Source organism: Maniola hyperantus, chromosome 4 (assembly GCF_902806685.2).
Source record: "Maniola hyperantus chromosome 4, iAphHyp1.2, whole genome shotgun sequence".
NCBI lineage: Eukaryota > Metazoa > Arthropoda > Insecta > Lepidoptera > Nymphalidae > Maniola > Maniola hyperantus.
In genome coordinates, this window is record NC_048539.1 from 12,613,642 (window position 1) to 12,634,381 (window position 20,740).

Genomic DNA, 20,740 nt, shown 5'->3' on the forward strand with positions numbered 1-20,740 from the left:
CTAGTTGCTATAAGACCATTTTGAAGTCAAATTAATAAAAAAATAATTTAACCAAATTTTGGTAGGTAGGTTTTGGTAACAAAAACAATTTAATTTCTGTAGAAACCACCAAATGTAAAGAGAAACTGCGTTACAAATGTTACGATATCAGTTATTGTATTTTTCTTCCACTTTTCTAAAGGTGTATCTATCGAGCATATTTTTTTGAGTGGCCTTACATGGACAGCTCACAAGATTTCTCTACCTTTGCATTGTATTCCTCATTGCTCAGGGTATTTACCTCTTCCTAAGAAATTGTTCTTACATGTAATTTTCTTTTTGTTTAATACTTAATGGTTTTAGGTTTCAACATACAACTATTAAAATCAGTTGACAACCCTAATCAACATAAAATTCTTAGATAGTCAAAAATATATCTTGTAACGCTTCAAATAAAGTGTATATTAGCACTAAACAAACTCCTTTAAAATCCAATAGAGTAAAATAATATCGGAAAGACGGAACCATCGGCGGTTTTATTGACAACTTTAATAATGCTGTTCTGTCATATAATATTAAACTAAACTCAACCTTTGTTACTAGGAATAAGGATTATAATTGTTTAAACGAATTGTTACAAGCTAAGTGTCAAAATGTTATGCGGCGGACGGTCTTAGCGTAGATATCAAATTTTGGAAACACAAGTCTAAAGCAAAACTATTGGTGTTAAATTATTTTTTATGCCACCTGTACTACATATTTTATCCAAATGGTAAACGGGAAACTATTTTTTTTTTCAATATTTTTGACGCTGATATAAAGGTGTTTAACATTAAATTTTATTAATCGGATAAATGCGGGTAGGTCTGTATATTTTTATGTTTCATCATGATCTACCCTTCACCGGCTCACTACTGAGAACGGGTATTCTCTTGAGAATGAGATGGGTCTGGCCATAGTCCACCACGCTGGCCAATGCATGGATGAAATGGAACACAGACTGTGGACACTACAGATGGAATTGAACCCACAACCTTCAACTAGATCTTGGTATATTTTATAACTTATACTGCAATTTCTAAAAAATTTGGTGGGTGCATGGTTTTCAAATAACCAAGAATTTAGATTTTTCTCAGTTTTTTGAAAATCTCTTCGGAAACCTACCTATTGTTTCTATTTGGTTATAACTGGTATTTTTAAAACTTTTTGTGAATTTTGGCTGAATAAATTGTTTTTACTTTTGTTTTTTCAATAGATTGTTCTAGTAATAGAACAAATTTCAGAAAATCAAAGTAGCTATATTCCTCAATAAAATGGATGCAACATTAAAGTCATTGACCGATTGACGGGTTGCCTTGTAATTAACAGTCGATAGAGACGTGTTCATATAAAATCGATACATCGATACCTCACATTTTGTCGATACAATTAACTCATTTGGTCCGCGGCCCATTCTTTGTCGTAACTTTTTTTTCTTCAACCCTTTATATTGAAGACTTTGGGAATTGTTTTATGCACCGACATATACATGTAGGTGGTTTTATGGCGCTACGTGTTAAGCTGTACATAGGGATTGCAATCCCGCAAAACGGGATCCGGCATTCCCGCGGGATCCCGCTCCACTTATTAATCTGCTGGATCCCGCACCTTCATAACGCGGATCCGCGGATCCCGCAAATTTAAATTTACCGCTAAAACATTCGTGAAGTTTTGCGTAAGAAAGCGAGTGGCTCGAGCACGACGTTGCCGTTTCACACAGTGGCGGGGGCTGGCGGGCGGCTTCGTTTCACATAGACTCACCGACCACCGTGCGCTTTGCGCGTGGTTTTGTATGTGACAGACAGAGTGTTTTCGTATTCACCGTCCGGCGTTTAACGTATTAATGTATTCTATTTATTTTTGTTTTGTGCTATTTTATATGCTGATTATGCCCGTAAATGGGAATATGATGTCGTAATGTGGCGTGAACATCACGTGGCGTGGCGTGGCTTACAAGTAGGTACACATTAAATACATACTTGCAAGTAACGAATAAATGAATCATGTCCAAGTCCAATGAAACTGAGAATCCCGAGAAAGGGAATAAAGGCGACGACAATCAACTTGGTAAAGGTCTGTGGTAATACGTACATAATGTAAGACATGTTAAATTAATAATACTTGATTTTTTAAATAAAAACCTGTAGTTTCAATTTGATTTTATAACATAATATTAAATAAGATAAAGTATTAATTTTTCGATCTTAATAGCCCTATAAGATCAAAAAATTAATACTTTATCTTACATACAAACGGGGCAAAAAGGTGAATAATTTCAAATATGCGGGATCCCGCGGATCCCGCGCGGGATTGATTAATCCCGCATATCAATCCCGCGGGATTGAGTGAGCTGCGGGATTGCAATCCCTAGCTGTACAGTCATTATATTGCCTTCTTAACCTTTTTAGGGTTCCGTACCTCAAAAGGAAAAACGGAACCGTTATAGGATCACTTTGTTGTCTGTCTGTCTGTCTGTCAAGAAACCTACAGGGTACTTCCCGTTGACCTAGAATCATGAAATTTGGCAGGAAGGTGAGTCTTATAGCTGACATTTCGGGAAAAATCTGAAAACCGTGAGTTTAGGGTTAGATCACACACAAAAAAAATTGTGGTCATGAACTAATAATTAGTATTTTCAAAGTGAGTGACTATATAAATTGGGGTATCATATGAAAGGTCTTCACCTGTACATTCTAAAACAGATTTTTATTTATTTTTATGCATCATAGTTTTTGAATTATCGTGCAAAATGACGAAAAAATACGACTGTAGTACGGAACCCTCATTGCGCGAGCCTGACTCGCACTTGGCCGGTCTTTTTATCTCATTTGACGAAACAATTGAGCCTTCATACTTTGGTGTCCCAAAATTGGCGGGGATAGCGAAATCAATTCGTATAAATATCGATTATTTCATATAAAAATCAATCGTATTTACCAAGGATAATGACTATCGATTCGATAATTACTGTATTGACAACTAAGGTTACCTTATTTATAACAAAGTCTCATCAAAATGTTCATTAGCAAAAGTGAACGTAAATGCAATGCCAAGGTAAGCTAACATTTTTAGGCAGGTGTTACTATAACAACCGGTTGGAGAATTCGTTTTGTCATCCAACTATATGAGGACATATTATCACAAGTTTCGTCACTGGCAGTAAGCGAACCGTGGCCTAGCGGTAAAGGCGTCGGGCGCGAACCCAGAAGACGCAGGTTCGAATCCTGCCGGTCCACAATTTTTGATATGTATTTAAAATTATTTTGAAATTTCCTTGAAGTGTAGGTAAAAAACACTATAAAAATTATAAAAATACAATTCTAACCTACGCTTTATTGAAGGCTGCTATTCATAAAAAGATTAAGAATATAATACTAAAGAGATTTTAGCGTTTAAAGTACCGTGAGTGATTTCCATTATAAATAATATCTGTCCCGGCTGTACTCACGTGTTTAGTCGACGTTAGCCCGACTAGTTTCGAACCCATCCGGGGTCCTTTTTCAAGGGAGTCCGTTCGCGCACGTCGACTAAACACGTGAGTACAGCCGGGACAGATATTATTTATAACTAAAGAGATTATTTCCAGATCTAGAACACAAAAACTAGATATACCATTTTCATCATTTTATGACTTTTAAAAGTCATCATAAAACAAGGCTTTGCAGAATTATATGTAGCTATCAAACTGATGCAGGTGGTATGAAAAAAGCTCCACCTAAATAGGAATCATCATCATCATCATCATCAACCAATAGACGTCCACTGCTGGACATAGGTCTCTTGTAGGGACTTCCACACGCCACGGTCTTGCGCCGCCTGAATCCAGCGGCTCCCTGCGACTCGTCTGATGTCGTCCGTCCACCTAGTGGGGGGTCTTCCAACACTGCGTCTTCCAAAATAGGAATAGTTGCGGAGAAAAGTAGGCTTCAAGATTTCGACACTGCTTCAAAAAAAAGTCTCTTCAAGCATTCCCACGTTCTCACATATACCTCCTCATGTGTAATGAAATTAGGTATTCCCAACTACACTCAATCCCATATCCGACACATTGAAATAGGCCGTTGCCATCCTCCAGTAGAAAAAAGATATACCAGAAGAAGACACACTTGAAGAACCTATCTTAAAGCACCACGCACGTTTCGCTGTTCTGACGAACTCCGGTAGAGAAGAAGATGTCCTTGAAGAAGATTACGTACCTCAAAGCACATTCATCGACGTCCGTCTCACAAAGCGTGCCAGTGAAGGTAGGCGGGCACTCGCAGTTGTAGGAGTTGAGGCCATCCACACAAGTTGCGCCGTTCTGGCAGAGGTGTCCAGGACAATCGTCGATGTCTATCTCACAGTTCTGACCTCGGTAACCTGGTGGCAAAAGAAAATGTCAACTTTAAAGAATTGTAAAAATAGATATGCTATGCTTGACTGCAATAACACCAATTGTGGTGACAATGTAGCGTTTTTGCGGTCAACACTTTTACCTGACTAAACCTAACAGTGATCTTTTTCAAATCATCTAAATGAACATAAAGTAGGAAAGCTTATGAAGATACGACATTAATTCGAAAGCCTTACCTAAATTTGTTTGAAAATAGATACGTTTTCACCACAGGTTTTCACAGTGTTGTTGTCAAAGATTAATTACGCTATTTGACCAGCCGGGTGTCGAAATCCCCGCGTTGCATGGGCTCGGGGCTCTTACAACGGCCGTACACAAACTGGTCTTGCAAAGGAGAGTTTTTCGTATATTGTAGCCCTTCCTATCTTAATGTGCGTAAAGTAGTGAAAACTATGATAAGATGTCGCATATTATAGTCTACAACCTTTTCCAAACTAAGTTTTTACAGAACGATCAAAGCTTTTATTGTTGTTAAAGATTAATTACGTTATTTGACCAGCCGGGTGTCGAAATCCCCGCGTTGCATGGGTCAATACAACGGCCCATACACACACTATTAGCAAGTCGGCAGCCTCGTTACCTTCATTAGCCCCCAGTTCCCACGCGCACATGTGGAGCACTCGTAACTTCTGTTTACGAAGGAGGAAAAAATTAAAGACAGAGCTTAAATCTATCGGCAGTGGTAACTGAAAAAACACGTGAAATAAACCATGCTGAAATGTAAGCGATGTGTCGTAAAAGAATGCCAGGGTATGTGAATTTGGAATTTTACGAGTCTGATCTTGTTTGTTTGAGTATGATTTTGTGTTAGGCAGTCAATTTTTTTTAGTATGCCCAAGCATACTCCCGTGGGATAAAAATCCCCTATTCTATACCAATATAGAATAGTGTATGTACTATGTACATGTGTGTGTTTATTTGTTTGCTACGCAAAAAGTATTTTATATTTGAGTTGAAATTTTGCAGACCGAAACTATAAATATAAGCAGACAAAGGTTGGTTCATAGAACCCAAGATATTGCTATATAGAACTTCAATGATGGAAGTGACTTGGTCCGCGTGGAATTAGGTATTAAAAACCCCGTGGTTACTCTTTGATTATCTGGGATAAAAGCTATCTCTGGTAGATATCTACTTTTTTTAGTCAAAATTTTAATAATTCCGTCAGAACTTTTTGATTTGACAAAAGTAGCCTATGTCTATTCTCCAGATGCAACCTCTGTACCTTTGAGCGGATGGGCTATGGAAAAGTAACAGACAGACTGCAAACAAATGTATGATATACTTAATATTAGGACGGATACTTTTTAAAAATTCGTGTTATTTAAGGAAAGTCACTTTGTTAAATCAAAGTGGCCCTTAATTGTCTTTGAACTTCAAAGGGTTCATTGTATCCTCCAAAACTGTCATGGACATCTGGTCCAATTAATTTTGTAATTTTCAAATTAATGGCGGGTCATTAGCACCAGAGCATTATGCTAACATCGTTAACACATTATGCTAAAGGCAAACTGGATTTGGAACACATTTGGACTTTTTTGCAAGCCCACATTGCGCGTATTTGTATAGTCGAAACTATGTGACTAGTACCGGCTGCTCGATTGCGGTAGAATGACAGCTACAATGCCACAATCGTAATCACCTCTGACTGGTTGACGCTCGCTCACTATTGGTTACAATGCATTGTTGCAACAAGGATCGCACAAATTCAGCTAATCACAACAATTGAGATTGTAATAATATTGATGCAGGTTTTACGAAAACGACCTACAGGTTATGCCCGCGACTTCGTCCGCGTGGACTACACAAATTTCAAACCCCTATTTTATCCCTAGAGGCTGAATTATCAAAAATCCTTTCTTGGCAGATGTTTACGTCATAATAGCTATCTGCATGCCAAATTTCAGCTCGATCCGTCCAGTAGTTTGAGCTGTGCGTTGATAGGTCAGTCAGTCAGATAGTTAGTCAGCTCTTCCTTTTATCTGTTAGATAAATGCAAAATATATAACTAGCTGGTGCCCACTTTTTCGCGTGGATTTAGTTTTTTTTAAATGCCGTGGGAACTTTTTGATTTTCCATGATAAAAACAGCCTATGTCACTCTCCAGGTCTTTAACTGTAACCATGACAAAAATCATGGCAACCCGTTGCCTCGCTGCGCTGATAAACTAACAAACACACACACTTTCGCATTTATAATATGGTGATATGGGTAGTGATGACTGAATGATACTATAAGTTTCTTATTCTGTTACCTAACCCTAAAAATATAGGTACTTTTTAAAAATATTTCCCTGATACTAGTATACCAAAGCTTTATTATTTATTACTTTCCCACGAAAGTCAATTTTATATATGGACAGTATGACAGTAATACCTACTTTATTTACTTTACAAAATCTTCTAATGTTAATGTAAAACTAATAAGCAACAAATTACTATAAAAATGAGCTTTATATAGTGAAATTATCATTGATAGCAATAATAACATAGAAATTACCCATTATCCAAACATTGCCCCATAAAATTACTTCGAAGATTACATTGCGACAACTCAATATCATCTCAAGAGTGGATTAAAAGTAGATATTAGAACACCATTACATAAACATTGCTTACCCGCTGTGGTTCAATCGAATGTGCACCATACTTTTACACAAACAGAAAATAGAACACGCTATTATAATTCTTATAAATGAGACGCTAACGTCGAAAATTCTCTGAATCAGTTTGGTTAAGCTGAAGAAACACGGTAAGTTACTGAGGAAAAATATTATACCTAGATGAAATCACGGGCTTCATCTAGTGTAATGTATGAATAATAAATAATTCACTGGAATACCTGTGTCTATTTGAAGAGACACGAAGAAAAATCCAGAAAATTGTAAACCATACCCCGATTGTAAAATTTCCTTTTGACAACCCTTATCCTCAGGGGCCATACCTACTGAATCCGGTATTTGACAACTAGTCAAATCAGTAACTTTTTATCAAACGTCAAAACGCGCTTTGTATGTGAAATTCTATGAAAAGCCGGTATGTGACGTCACAATCATTTGACGTGCTTTTTTTAGCTTAATCGATGATTTAAAATGGTTTTCACACATAAAACTAACAAAGGATGTGGAATTTACGTATTTTGGAAGACGCTCTATTTAATAATCACTGAGAAATAAGTTATTTTTGACATAGTCAAATACCGTATTATGATAGACAGACATTACTGATGCTAAGTAAACCCAAACTCTGTGTTCAATTTCAAAAGTATGTTTGGAAATTATGTTTTGACTGCACCATTAACATATTATGTGTGAGAGTGTGTCCGCCCTTCTTTCCCATACATATGGAGATATAATTAATACACGGAAGCTGCGACTCTATTTTAACACTTGTCGCACATCTAGGGCTGTCAAACTTGAATTTTTGAGTGGTTATTAAGTTATAGCTGGGTGTGTTATTCAAAACTGGTGCTATTATTATTTTTATGGGTATTATTAAATTTTCGCTGGATTTTTGGAAGATTTGAGTTTGACTAATCTCACGTAACAGTAAGTAATTACGCAGTTTCTTGACTTCAGTCTCACGAAGTAGTAAGTGAGACGCAGCTTACATGAAACATTATTTTAATCTTAATATGAATATAGATATCATAATTTAAACTTACATTTGCAAAATACTTAAGTAGGTACTAGATATGATGTCAGACAGTCGTTAAAAAATCGAAGAGTTACTTACTTTAGAAAATACACATATCTAACATTTATTTTGTGACGACGAAACGAAAAACGATAAAATAAGTGAACCTTTTGACTTTTTGACAACCCTGATATTACAAAGTGACATGATGTGACAGCCCTATATTACAAGTTGTTTTTTAATAATTCCTAAGCATCTGCTTATAAATCAAGCTTTCGTTTGTCTCCTTGGGGGCAAAGTCCTCATTAAAGAATTTATTATTACAATAGAAGAAAATATCATGTTTTATCACCAAGACCTGTTTTCGCTTGACCACACGATGGCGGTGAATGAGATAGTAAATGAATATAATAAATACCTATAGTTCGCGAAAGGTATCATAATTTTTGAATTATTCTGCAAAATGTCGAAAAAATACGACTGTAGTACGGAACCCTCATTGCGCGAGCCTGACTCGCACTTGGCCGGTTTTATTACGTGTGTACAATTTAAGAAAATCGTTATAATTTGAGTTCAAGTCAAGTGATTTTTGCAACTGCCTTTACGCGTAATAAAAACCTATAACAAAAGGTGTAAGGTCAATAATTGCGTGCGTAAAAGTGGTGAGAAATTGTTGTGTTGTGCATCCTCGATTTAGCAATGTAAATGTCGCTTACATCATTGTTTTAAGCGAGATGCGAGGTTCATTAGATCTGTTATGAAATGTAAATGATTTCAGTATGTAACACGTAAGAGACTGAAATTTGATTTAAGTGTATATAAGTCCCGCAAATTGCTAATGCGCGTGGCCGCCATTTTAGTGAAGTCAGCACTAGACTGAAGTTTCGAGCTGATGTGTCATACACAACCTTAATGCATTGCACAAAGGTTGAATATAACACATGTTTGAATCGTCCTCTAGAGAAGCCTTGACTTTATGAATTCCAGAGTAAGAATCGAAGTAAGTCAAAAAAAAAAAAATATACTTAGGAACTTTATTATACTTACCTTAAATTTATACTAAGTAACAAGTTTTGTCTGCCAATCCGCATTGGGCCAGCGTGGCAGACTATAGCCTAAACCCTTCTCACTCTGAGAGGAGACCCGGCTCAGTAGTGGGCCAGTAATGGGTTGATCATGATGAACTAATTTTATTCTAATAAATATTTTATCTAGGTATTTTTTACTTTTCTTGAAAACTTGGCTACAGCGTGCCGGACTTGGCGAAATCATTCGATTCATTCTTTAATCAGGTAGTTCACCGACCTATCTAGTCTTTCTTCATGCAAATTAGTGAGAATGGTTTTGTTTATATAATTTCAAGGACAGACTATGTGCATGTTCAATCTATTTCTCTAACAAAAAAACAAGATTAGCACAACGTTCGTTGCTTGGTAGAGACTTGACCGATACATAAATAGTGTTATTTATAGGCAGTATATTTTATAGTGCGCTTTCGAACAGGCCGCGTCGTGGCCGCCCCGGGCCAAACCACAGACTAACTTACTACCTTGTAGACACGCAACACGCATTTTTATCTATTGTTGGAGCTTTTCTCATGCGTACTTATTCGAATTAACGGACTAGAGGTCTAAGGGAGACGTAAATATCAGTTGTATGACAGCAGTCACTACTATAGCATTCAGCAGGCCACAAGATAGTGTAATAGTAACATTGCTTATACTACGTTTGTATTATATATCTACAGTAGGTACGCGGCAGAAAGTACATCTTATCTTTAGAAGAAAACAGCAGATTTGTAGAGCGCCAGTCTCTGTCGGTGAAACTGACAAAACGTCATATACATACATATACATGAGTGACAAAAACAACGCTCTAATTAGAGTTTAATACAAAGCCGAAATGTAATTCTAATAGCCTTAGGATGAATACCCCAACCGGGCCTTCATCCTAAGGCTATTAGGGATTTGGTACAAGACGATCCAACCCCAGCCCAGTGACATATCTTGGATAGACAATATCAATAAACTGTGACAGGACCTAATTACGTCGTACAGACTTCGCTCCGGACACATTCCGTTGAACAAATTTGCATTTCTACTTAAAAAAGTACCTGCACCTATTTGTCCAGACGGTCCAGGCGCAAGGGAAGATGTGTATCATATATTGACGGAATGTGTCCGGAGTGATGTGCTGGACAGGACGCTGGGAAATGTAAATATTATTTTGGACCCCGACGTCCGAAGCTGCAAAAAGTATGTATAAGATGGTCCGTAATAACGTCGTAGAAATAATTAGTAAATAAGTAGTATTTAGATCTAGATTTAAGTGTCTGAATAATTTTTTGAAACTTACGAGAGCCACATAGTCACATTAGTGACTCAGCTCTTTAAAAGAGAATTTAAAAAAAAAAAAAAAACTAATAGCCGACGTACCCGATTTACATTACTATTTACCTACTTTCTGCCGCGTACTGCACATTTGGTAAAATATATCTTTTCAATTAAGAGCTACTGCTAACTAATATCTTGCCGGCTTTTCTCAGTATAATCTTCTTACAGAACCGGTGGAAGAATCTTGACTCTTGGCATACCAGCTCTAACAAGCGGCACAAGTTGTCCTGGGTCACAGCTGAAAATCAGCGTCCTGCATCTTATGTGTGTTAACGCATTTGATGCGAGACATTATGCTGAGCTGTAGGTACACCCATTTGGGGTGGTGTCACAGATGAAAATGTTACATCTGTACTTTGTTTTTATCTGTGACAACAACAACAAATAAATGCATTTTCTTTCTTTCTTACATGAAATTTGGTAGGTAAGACATAAAGTGTATCAGAATTTTCAGAAATTCCAACCCTCAAGGGGGTAAATAGGGGTTGAAACTAAAAAAAATGTATGAAAGTCCGTCATTTGTCAAGTAATTAAACTTGGAGTTTGGGCTTTCGGACAAAAATAAAGAAGTTTGGAAATTCCACCCCCTCACCGTTTATCAAAAAATCCCCTCAAGCGAAGCCAGGGCGGGTCAACTAGTTAATAATATTTGCACTCTCTATGTTAATATTGGTCTATCGAGCTCGATTGGCCGGTCGATTTACATAACGTTTTCGGCTTATCTGAACAAATAGTCTTTGATTGTGCGTTGCGAAATAGTTTAGCGCTAAAATATGTGAGAAACGAGCGTGAACTTTAACAAAAGCACAGGATCTAATAATAAGGTATTATTTAAATTGTGGAAATTCTGCTAACAACATCTAAAGCTTCATCTACGCCAGAGCCACGTAGTGCTACATTGCCGCACGGCACTCGGTCTCGTGAAAATTCAATATGTACCTACTGTAATAAAACGAGGCTGGTTGACCAACAACTGAATTTATTTTGAGAATACCCTCATGTTCTATAATATAATTACACTACATCTTTCTTTTTCTATACTGAAAAACAATTGATGTTTGTGACATGCATTACAATTCTAATACATTAAATTTCTATTCATCTCCTCATATTACAAAATCCATACCATATAACACATTCCATTAATAATCCGATATAAAATAACAATGCACAATACAAAATAACATTACTAGTAGTACCCACTTAAAATAATTATCATTGCTAAAATTCATCAATAGATAAAATAAAGTAAAAATTATGTACAAGTTACACTACCAATCTACACAACAACAGTACTATTCTGAATTATTTTTATTGTTTAAACGGCAAGCCCTTCTCGTGCGACGAGGCAAGGCACAATCCTGCAGCAAAACAGCGTCTTTCGACGTCATTTTGGCTGGTCCCGTACCCATGAGATTAGTATCTGCAACCGTACCGGACTCACCTGTACTCGCACTAGTTTCAGTTGAACGTGTCTCGCAATCATTGTGCCTTCCCTCGGACGTCTGTTCGCCCTTTCTATTTACCAGATGTCGCCTATTGCGCCTATATATACGCCTGGTTTGGTCTTCTACAAAATAAGACCTAGGTTCCGCAGTCTGCTGAACCACTTTCGCAAGCTTGCGTTCCTTGCCGTCTACTATCACAACCTTATCATTCGTGTGAAGCGGTGGAAGGGGTTTCGCAGACCTATCATAATTTAGTTTTTGTTTTTGTTGATGCTTCAATATAGCACTATAATTTCTTTTACGATCGACTGTTTCATCCAAGAGTTTGTGATATGTAGGCAACCGCGTGTTTAGTCTCCTACCCATAAGAATTTGCGCGGGCGAATCGATATTTTCTCGTGGCGTAGTTCTCAAATTTAACAGCCCTATGTAATAATCTTCGCCCGAGTCGCAACATTTCTTTAGTAAGTTTTTAACAGTACGGACACTCCGTTCACTTTTACCATTACTCTGTGCATATAAGGGAGAAGATGTGACGTGTTTGATATCCCATGCACTAAGGAAGGCCCGAAATTCACTAGATACATACGCAGAAAAATTGTCAGTCACTAATTCGTTTGGTATTCCATGTCTTGCGAATTGTTCTTTCATAGCCTTTATTATAGACTTACTATTTATAAGATTTAATTCTGTAACTTCAACAAAGTTAGAGAAATAATCTACTAAAATGAGATAATACTTCTTCCTATACTCGAATATATCCGAGCCCACTTTGAGCCAGGGTACATCAGGAATAGAGTGCGGCAACATCGGCTCCCGGCCCGGCGCCGGCGCATACCGCTCGCACGTCGCGCACTCGCGCACCGCGCGCTCGATGTCGCGCGACATGCCTACCCAGAACATCACTTGTCGCGCGCGCCGCTTGCACCGGTCCATACCGAGATGCCCCTCGTGAATTCTCTGTAACATATCTCCTCGTAAGGCTCTTGGGATATACAACAAATAATCCTTTAATATTAAACCATCCACATATTGAAAACTTTCACGATAAGACCAAAAAACTCTAAGATTAACTTTTACGTCGTATTTATTTCTAGGCCATCCTTCTACTATATACTTCAGTATTTCTTGGCATTCTTCATCTTTTTCTATATGTTCTTTTATCAGCCTTAGCTTTTGATTGCTGAACTGTAAATTATTAATCATAAAACAAGTCTGAGCCTCCAAACTTTCATTAAATTTTTCATACATATAATCTGATAACGGCGCACGAGATAACGTGTCCGCTATATACATATACTTTCCCGGAGTATAAGTGACCTTAAAATCATATCTTTGAATCCTTAACAACATGCGCTGTAGCCTCGCGGGAACCGAGGAAAGCGATTTTGTAAAAATAGCTTCGAGCGGTTTATGATCACTCTGTACCGTGATGTCACATCTCCCAAATATATTATTATACTGGTGAAAACGTTCACACGCAAAGACGATGGCTAACATCTCTTTTTCTATTTGTGCGTACCGTCGCTGCGTGTCGGTGAGCGTGAGCGAGGCGAACTCGACCGGGCGGCCCCCCTGCAGCAGCACCGCGCCCAGCGCCTCCGAGCTCGCGTCCACCGACAGCACCACGGGCAGCTCGCTGGAATACAACGCTAGTACCGGAGCCGTTGCGATTTTATTTTTTAATAAATTCACTGCTTCCGAGTGCACCGAATCCCAGACCCATTCAGAATTTTTCTTTAATAGATATCTAAGGACTGCTACCGACTGTGAATAATTGGGAACAAACTTCGATAAGTAATTAATCATACCTAGAAACCGCTCCAACGATTTTCTATCCCTAGGCTCAGGCATTTCTAAGATAGCTTTCACTTTATTTACGTCCGGTCTCATACCGCGTTCATCGAAAATATGCCCCAAGTACGTTATTTCTTTAACTCCGAATTTACACTTATCCTTATTAAATCTCATGTCTATTTCCCGTGCCCTCTCTAGTAATCGTTTTAGACGTAAATCATGCTCTTCGCGAGTTCTACCCCAAACTACTATATCATCGATAAAGGAATCGACCTACACCTACCTAGCAAGAATTTTATCGGCACACTGTCATTCCGTAATATTCTACAAAACGATGCACGATGAAATCTTGGCAAAAATTAAGGTGACATATGCACCGATAATTGCGTAACAGCGATCACGCACGCATCTCATCCAAATCTTTGAAAATACGGATATAAAAAATTTCTACTATACATAGGTATGTCATAAGATACCATATAAAACAAAAAGGAACGCATTTTCACAGACTCGGATCGGACGAGTGCGTAACCGCCGTAAGGGTGCGAAAATATTGCCATTATTTTGTAACTAAAAAGGTGCACAATTGTTACTTAAAACTTACTTCTGGTGAGTTGGCACTTTTAAAAATAAAATTAACTTATCTTAAACATTTTAGCGTTTAAACTACCGTGAGTGATTTCCATTCTAAATAATATCTGTCCCGGCTTTAAAAAGGACCCCGTATGGGTTCGAAACTAGTCGGGCTAACGTCGACTACACACGTGAGTAAAGCCGGGACAGATATTATCTTAAACATGCCTCTATATCCTACGTCAATGAACCTAAACTAGCTTACATAAATAAAGTTTCCATTTGTAACATGTCGCATTGTCGCATATTGTTATTCCGGCGTAAAACGGTCTTAAGTAGGCTCTGAACTGTAGGCAGTCTTTTTACTGTAGTAGATACGGTCTCTTTTCTTGTAATCAATCTACCATGCATGCTCGCTAAAATAAATTAAAATGTTAGGCTTTATTTTAAGAAACTCATGATTTTAACAACTGATACCAAAATAATTAGTGTTAAAAATTAAAATATCTAATTGCTAGGCTAGGACTATGATGCAAAATTCACAATGCATAATGCGATAGTAACTCTGTCTATCTGTCTGTCCATCTATTTATTTCTTACTTTTCACGATTGATTTCTATCACACCTAAGTGCTGAACCAATTTCGACAAAATTTGCCAAGATGATATGGAAGTCTTGGAATACTTTTAATTCTAGAAAAACAACAAAAAAATCGAACAAGATATCTAGGTCGATATTGATCAAGCCATTTGTAAAGTTTTTCCTTTTATATATTTAGATTGGTGTTCCCAACATTCCTTCCAATTTTTAACCCTATGTGAATTATTGTAATCATGAATGTCTATTTTGTCCGGACTATTATATGTATAATTTATATCCCGTAGTATGAAATAAGCTTTACAATCGACTAAAAACCGTTACATTTGTATATTAGCCGTAGGGCGCTCTTTAGTCAATAAAAAAATTATCACGGTGTATCAAGGTAGTGATTTATTCTAAGATCGATGAATTTAATTAGAACTAATTTATTACCATACAAGAAATTCATTTACAAAACCAATTTACCGAAACCACTAATTTCGGAAACTAAATAGTCGTAACATCTGGTGATAACATCAAGATACCGAGCGATGTAAATGCCTCCGGTTCAGGGGTCAAGAGGCGACCCAATGACAGGTGTGGCAATAATTGCTGGCACACATAAACGAGATAAATATAGGAGAGTTTATTATAAGAACTTAAGTTACGTACAAGGCTCAGATGGAGTTTCTCTACGTGATCAAATGAGTGGATCCGTAGGAGAACTACGTAAACGACATAGCTCAACGGGTTGCGAAGCTGAAGTGGCAATGGGCGGGGCATATAGTTGAAGAATGGCGACCTCGCACCGGAAATCGCTGCGTTGGAAGATTAGATGGACAAGACGTCATCAAACGAGCCGTTAGGCAGCCGCTGGATTCAGACGGCGCAAGACCGTGTCGTGCGGAAATCCCTACAAGAGACCTACGTCCAGCAGAGGACGTCTATCGTTTGACGATGATGATGATGATGAAAAGGATGGAATTCCTGAAAATCCCGTAAAAGTAGAATTTGTAACCCTGAAACCGTCCGTGCCTAAAATCCAGGTTTTTTTTAAAATTTAGAACCAATTTTATGGTCATACGTTCAACAATTACGGATTTTTCTTCTAACTTAGTGAATAATTAGTTAATAGAGATCGTATTATCAGCTGGTAGTAAAGTTTACATACTGTGTGTATATATAAAGTAAGGCGGTATATATGACTACTAGCTTATGCCCGCGACGTCGCGTCGTCGTCCGCGTGGACTACACAAATTTCAAGCTCCTATTTTACCCCCTTAGGGTTTGAATTTTCAAAAAAAAATCTTAGCGGATGTCTACATCATACTAGCTATTGTGCGTGGCAAATATCAACCCGATTTGCCCAGTAGTTTGAGCTGTGCGTCGAAAGACAAGTCAGTCAGTCAGTCACTTTGTCCAATAAACTTACATGCTGATAAGTTTTATAAGTACAATACGATATAAGACCGTGGATAGTGAAAATCATTTCAAGAAACTTATGTTCAGCAGTGTACATCAATCTGTTAAGACGACGACAAAACCTACATAACTATCCCAAGATAAAATTAGGAATTTAAGAGGAAGCCTAGAGTTGTTGCGAGACGAGGCTAAAACAAATTGATTAACTTGTATTAGATACTTGAAACTGGATTTTCCCATAAAAAGATATAGTCTTTATATAGCCGTGGATATATAAAGTGTGGCTAAGTAAGGGAAATTGTTCGACGAATTGACACCGTTTCGTCAACCCGATAAGTAATTTAACGGTTATGTTAAATTAGGCACATGATTGACCGCGTGCCAATGTGCCTAGCTGCCTTACCTGTGTATGGTGCGGCTAACTATGCGCTTCCATCTCCTATCAGATTTTCCAGTTTTTGCCATTGCAAAGTTTTTTTTTACTTGATTGGTAATGGATGATGCAGTCAGAAATTGAAAATACATATTATTATCTGAAGCTTTGCTTTAATATATTTGTGGTCTCAAAGCAATGCTGTCTACCAACTCGAACGATCTGCTATGTATAATACGCGACAGGTCGAGATGGCAATCGGGGTGGGGAGAAAAGCGCGGGTGACGTGCGGGTGTGCGAGGTGTGGCTCAATATGAAGAAGTGCGTTTATTTCTTCATATTGACATATTTATGCTTATTATCTGTGTCATTTTTAGGGTTCCGTACCTCAAAAGGAAAAACGGAACCCTTATAGGATCACTTTGTTGTCTGTCTGTCTGTCTGTTTGTCAAGAAACCTACAGGGTACTTCCCGTGGATCTAGAATCATGAAATTTGGCAGGTAGGTACATCTTATAGCTGACATTTGGGGAAAAATCTGAAAACCGTGAAGTTAGGGTTAGATCACAAAAAAAACATTAAATTGTGGTCATGAACTAATAATTAGTATTTTCAACTTTCGAAGTGAGTGACTATATCAAGTGGGGTATCATATGAAAGGTCTTCACCTGTACATTCTAAAACAGATTTTTATTTATTTTTATGCAACATAGTTTTTGAATTATCGTGCTAAGTGTCGAAAAAATAAGACTGTAGTACGGAACCCTCATTGCGCGAGCCTGACTCGCACTTGGCCGGGTTTTTCTTATTTTACTCCCCAGTGGCCAAGCCCTAATATCCGTAAAAAGTGTTGTTTCGATATCTAGAATTTATTCCGTGGCTGTAAGTTGGACAAAGTTACTAAAATAAAAAACTTACCAGTGGGACAATCGCACTCATATCGTAGTTGATCCAGCTGCGTACATCTTCCGCCATGCAGACACGGGGATGGTTCACACGGGACGTACTCTGTGTCACAATCCCGGCCCGTGTACCCAGGTTCACACACACACGTGTAAGACCCGTGGGTGTTGAAGCATCTCCCGTGGTGACAAGGGCCAGAACCACTCGAGCATTCGAAGACGTCCTCAGTACATCGCGAGCCAGTGAAGCCGGGTGGACAGGCGCAAGAGTAACCGGCAGTCGTTGAATTATCAGCAACGCAACGACCTCCGTTTCTGCAGGGCTGGGACGCGCAGTGGTCTTCGTGTGAGCATTCTTCGCCTGTTGACAAGGAAAAATTTTTTTAAGTACGTACTAAGTTTACAGGAAACAAATGTTCCAGTTAATAGATGGTCTTGGATCCAAGTTCAAAATAGATCTGTTATGAAACGTGGAATATATAAAGTTGATGAAGTCAAATTGTAGATTCGAGTTAATTCTACAGTGGTCTCTTAGAGATCTCGCGCACTAGTAGCCAGAGTCCCAGGCATTGTACACTTTAGTGAGACGGACTGGACTACGTGTCCAAGTGGACTAAGCGATCAAGTGCATGATCTAGCATAAATAAATTCATAGAACATCTGGTCTAAAGTTGACAGTAGTCTTGGAGTTGGACTATTGGTGCGCCAGATCCCTGAACAGAAGATAAATGTCAAGCACCGTTGAATCTATATATTATATAAAATTCAAAGTCCTGACTGACTGACATATAATATATCAACGCACAGCCTAAACCGCTGGTCCTAAAGACATGAAATTTGGAGGGTCTATTCTTTGTAAAGCGTAGGTATCCACTAAGAAAGGATTTTTCGAAATTCCACCCCTAAGTGGGTTAAATGGCGGATGGAAGTTTGTATGAAAGTCCGTCATTTTTCAAGTTATTTGCATGAAAATTGGTATTTGGGTTCTCGGTCACAAATAAAGAAAAACGTATTTCAGGATTTTTGGAAAATTCGCCCATAAGGGTGGTAAAATAGGGGATGAAAGTTTGTATGGGAGAGTTTTAATTATTGATATTATTAACTTGAAATTTGGAAAGTAGGTTTTTTCTTGAGGTTGGGTGTCAGCTAAGAAACGACTATGAGAAAATCCCCCCTAAAGGTTTGAAATGGGGGTTGGAAGGTTATATGTGTTATTCGGTGCTGTTCAGGGTGCGCGTCCTGATGTAATAATGTTTGTTTCTGAAAAAAAAGCCACTAGCTTACTGCTCGCGGGCGAAGCCGCGAGCAGTAAGCTAGTGTATACATATGCGCGTAACAGAAAGTATAGTTTCATAGCAATATAGTTCACTTTATAACTGCATACTTTTTCAAACGATGCATAATACTGAGTAAGTTGAATCTGATTGCGTAATACCTTAAACTTAAAATGTTTTCTAATTTCAAACCCATAAAGCATTATCAAAATATCTAATCTATCAAAATATGGTAATTTAAATTTTTATCCACGTCCATAGAAATCACAAACCACTAAAACGGACGTTTAAATCAAAATATCTTCTCATCATTTTGAATTCAAACCTAATTATCCGGTGATGTGTGAAATAGATCCAAAGGATATGGCTTAATTAGCAGCCTTCATTTGTTATTGGCCATCAATCAACCAATCAAACCTATCCATATACAGTTCATTAGGACTTCATAGTTATTAGGAAGAGCAACTCATTTTTTACCGAATAAAATATTATGGCGGGCAATTTTATTTTTCTCAAAAAAAATTACAGATACTCAAGTCTCAGAGGTATCTGAACAATTAAAAAGATTAACAGCTAAATTACAATCAGACAGTTTAAATGCTTTTAATACGAGACGCTCTTTAGCATTTAAACATGTATCAGTATTTAGCCATCGAAGAACCAACAAGTTTTATTTTACTGAATATATTTTTATCAGGCAGTTATTGTAGTAAACTAGCTATTATTAATTAAATACTTTACAACTTTCTGTTATTTCTTAAACTACTTAACAAAATAAGTACGTAAACTTCTAGTAGCAAAACAAAAGATAATCGTAGCATAAAAAAAGCACTGTAACAGTTGTTTAGTTAGCAAAAGAAACTTAATTACATTAGTTATTTTATCGCTGTAGGTAAGTACATAATTATTCGATCTACAAAGACTTCTATTAGTAAGTACAAAAATTTCAAAAACTTCATACTTAAAATCCCTTCTAATTAAATCTCTAGAACACAAGATTTCTAAACCTATAAAATTTAAAGATCTTTTTGTTTTTTTTTAATCTTTCAATCTTAATCTCACTTTCGTATTAAACGTTATTAAAACGAAAGCAGCGTTTCAATATTCAATAAGATTCAGTTTATAACGATTACATTTTATGAACCCAAATATAACTTGTCATGTTAAGTAGATATGATTTTGAGGCAAACTCGTTTTTGAAAACTTATAATCTTCGTAGTTAACAAGCCTAACGGAATTCTTTTGGGGGTCAAATTGTTAGGAAAATCAATAAAAGTGGAATAAATTATCGTTATTGGCCACTTAATGACAACGGTTGTCTATACTGTTGATTTCTTTAGTGAAATTTTTGATGGTAATTTAATACCGTTTACATTAATAGAAGATTTAATGAAATCCACAATATTAATTAGGGCAAACGCCTGAAAACTGCGGCATTTTCGGTGGCCCCATCGAAATATTTATCCCATAATGTTATTATTTGGACATGTCATTGTAAAAATATTTCTTTTAAAAATCTCTCTTTCTAAAAAGAGTCTTTTTTACTTTTAATTTTAGATTCTAGACCAACACAGGTAGGAGAATCGTTACCTATTGGTTGCGGAATTCAATAAACCTACACTGTGATTTGCTAAGTTGTTGCGATTACATAGTCTTTTTGTTTCATCATATATATCACTTTCAGGGCTTTTACTATTAGGTACATTAACTAATGCTGTACTTTTCACTATCCATATCTACTAGTGTTATAAATGCAAAAGTGCGTCAATCAACTTTTCACGTCCCATCAATTTAAATGATTTGACAAAGGTACAAAGATAGCTTCCATCTCGAAGACTGACCCTGGCTGATTTTAAGAAAATAAAGAGTTTCTACGGAATATTTAAAAACCTATATCTACACGGATGATGACAATGAGATCATCTATAGTAATT

The 20,740-nt window shown here is 37.3% G+C and overlaps 2 protein-coding genes across 7 annotated transcripts in view; one reads left to right on the forward strand and one right to left on the reverse strand.

Moving 5' to 3' along the window:
• The window catches only part of LOC117996816 (RNA-binding protein 1-like), a 411,711-nt gene that overhangs the window by 189,146 nt on the left and 201,825 nt on the right, over positions 1 to 20,740 (forward strand). The gene's annotated exons all lie outside the window — the stretch shown is intronic.
• N (neurogenic locus Notch protein) overlaps positions 1 to 20,740 on the reverse strand; it is a 192,238-nt gene that overhangs the window by 39,036 nt on the left and 132,462 nt on the right. For all 4 annotated transcript variants that reach the window (XM_034985351.2, XM_034985350.2, XM_069509880.1 and 1 more), the window contains exons 4-5: positions 17,549 to 17,893; positions 4,215 to 4,377 (exon numbers count right to left, since the gene is read on the reverse strand). In XM_034985351.2, the coding sequence (XP_034841242.1) occupies positions 4,215 to 4,377; positions 17,549 to 17,893 (508 nt within the window). The remainder of the gene's footprint in view (positions 1 to 4,214; positions 4,378 to 17,548; positions 17,894 to 20,740) is intronic.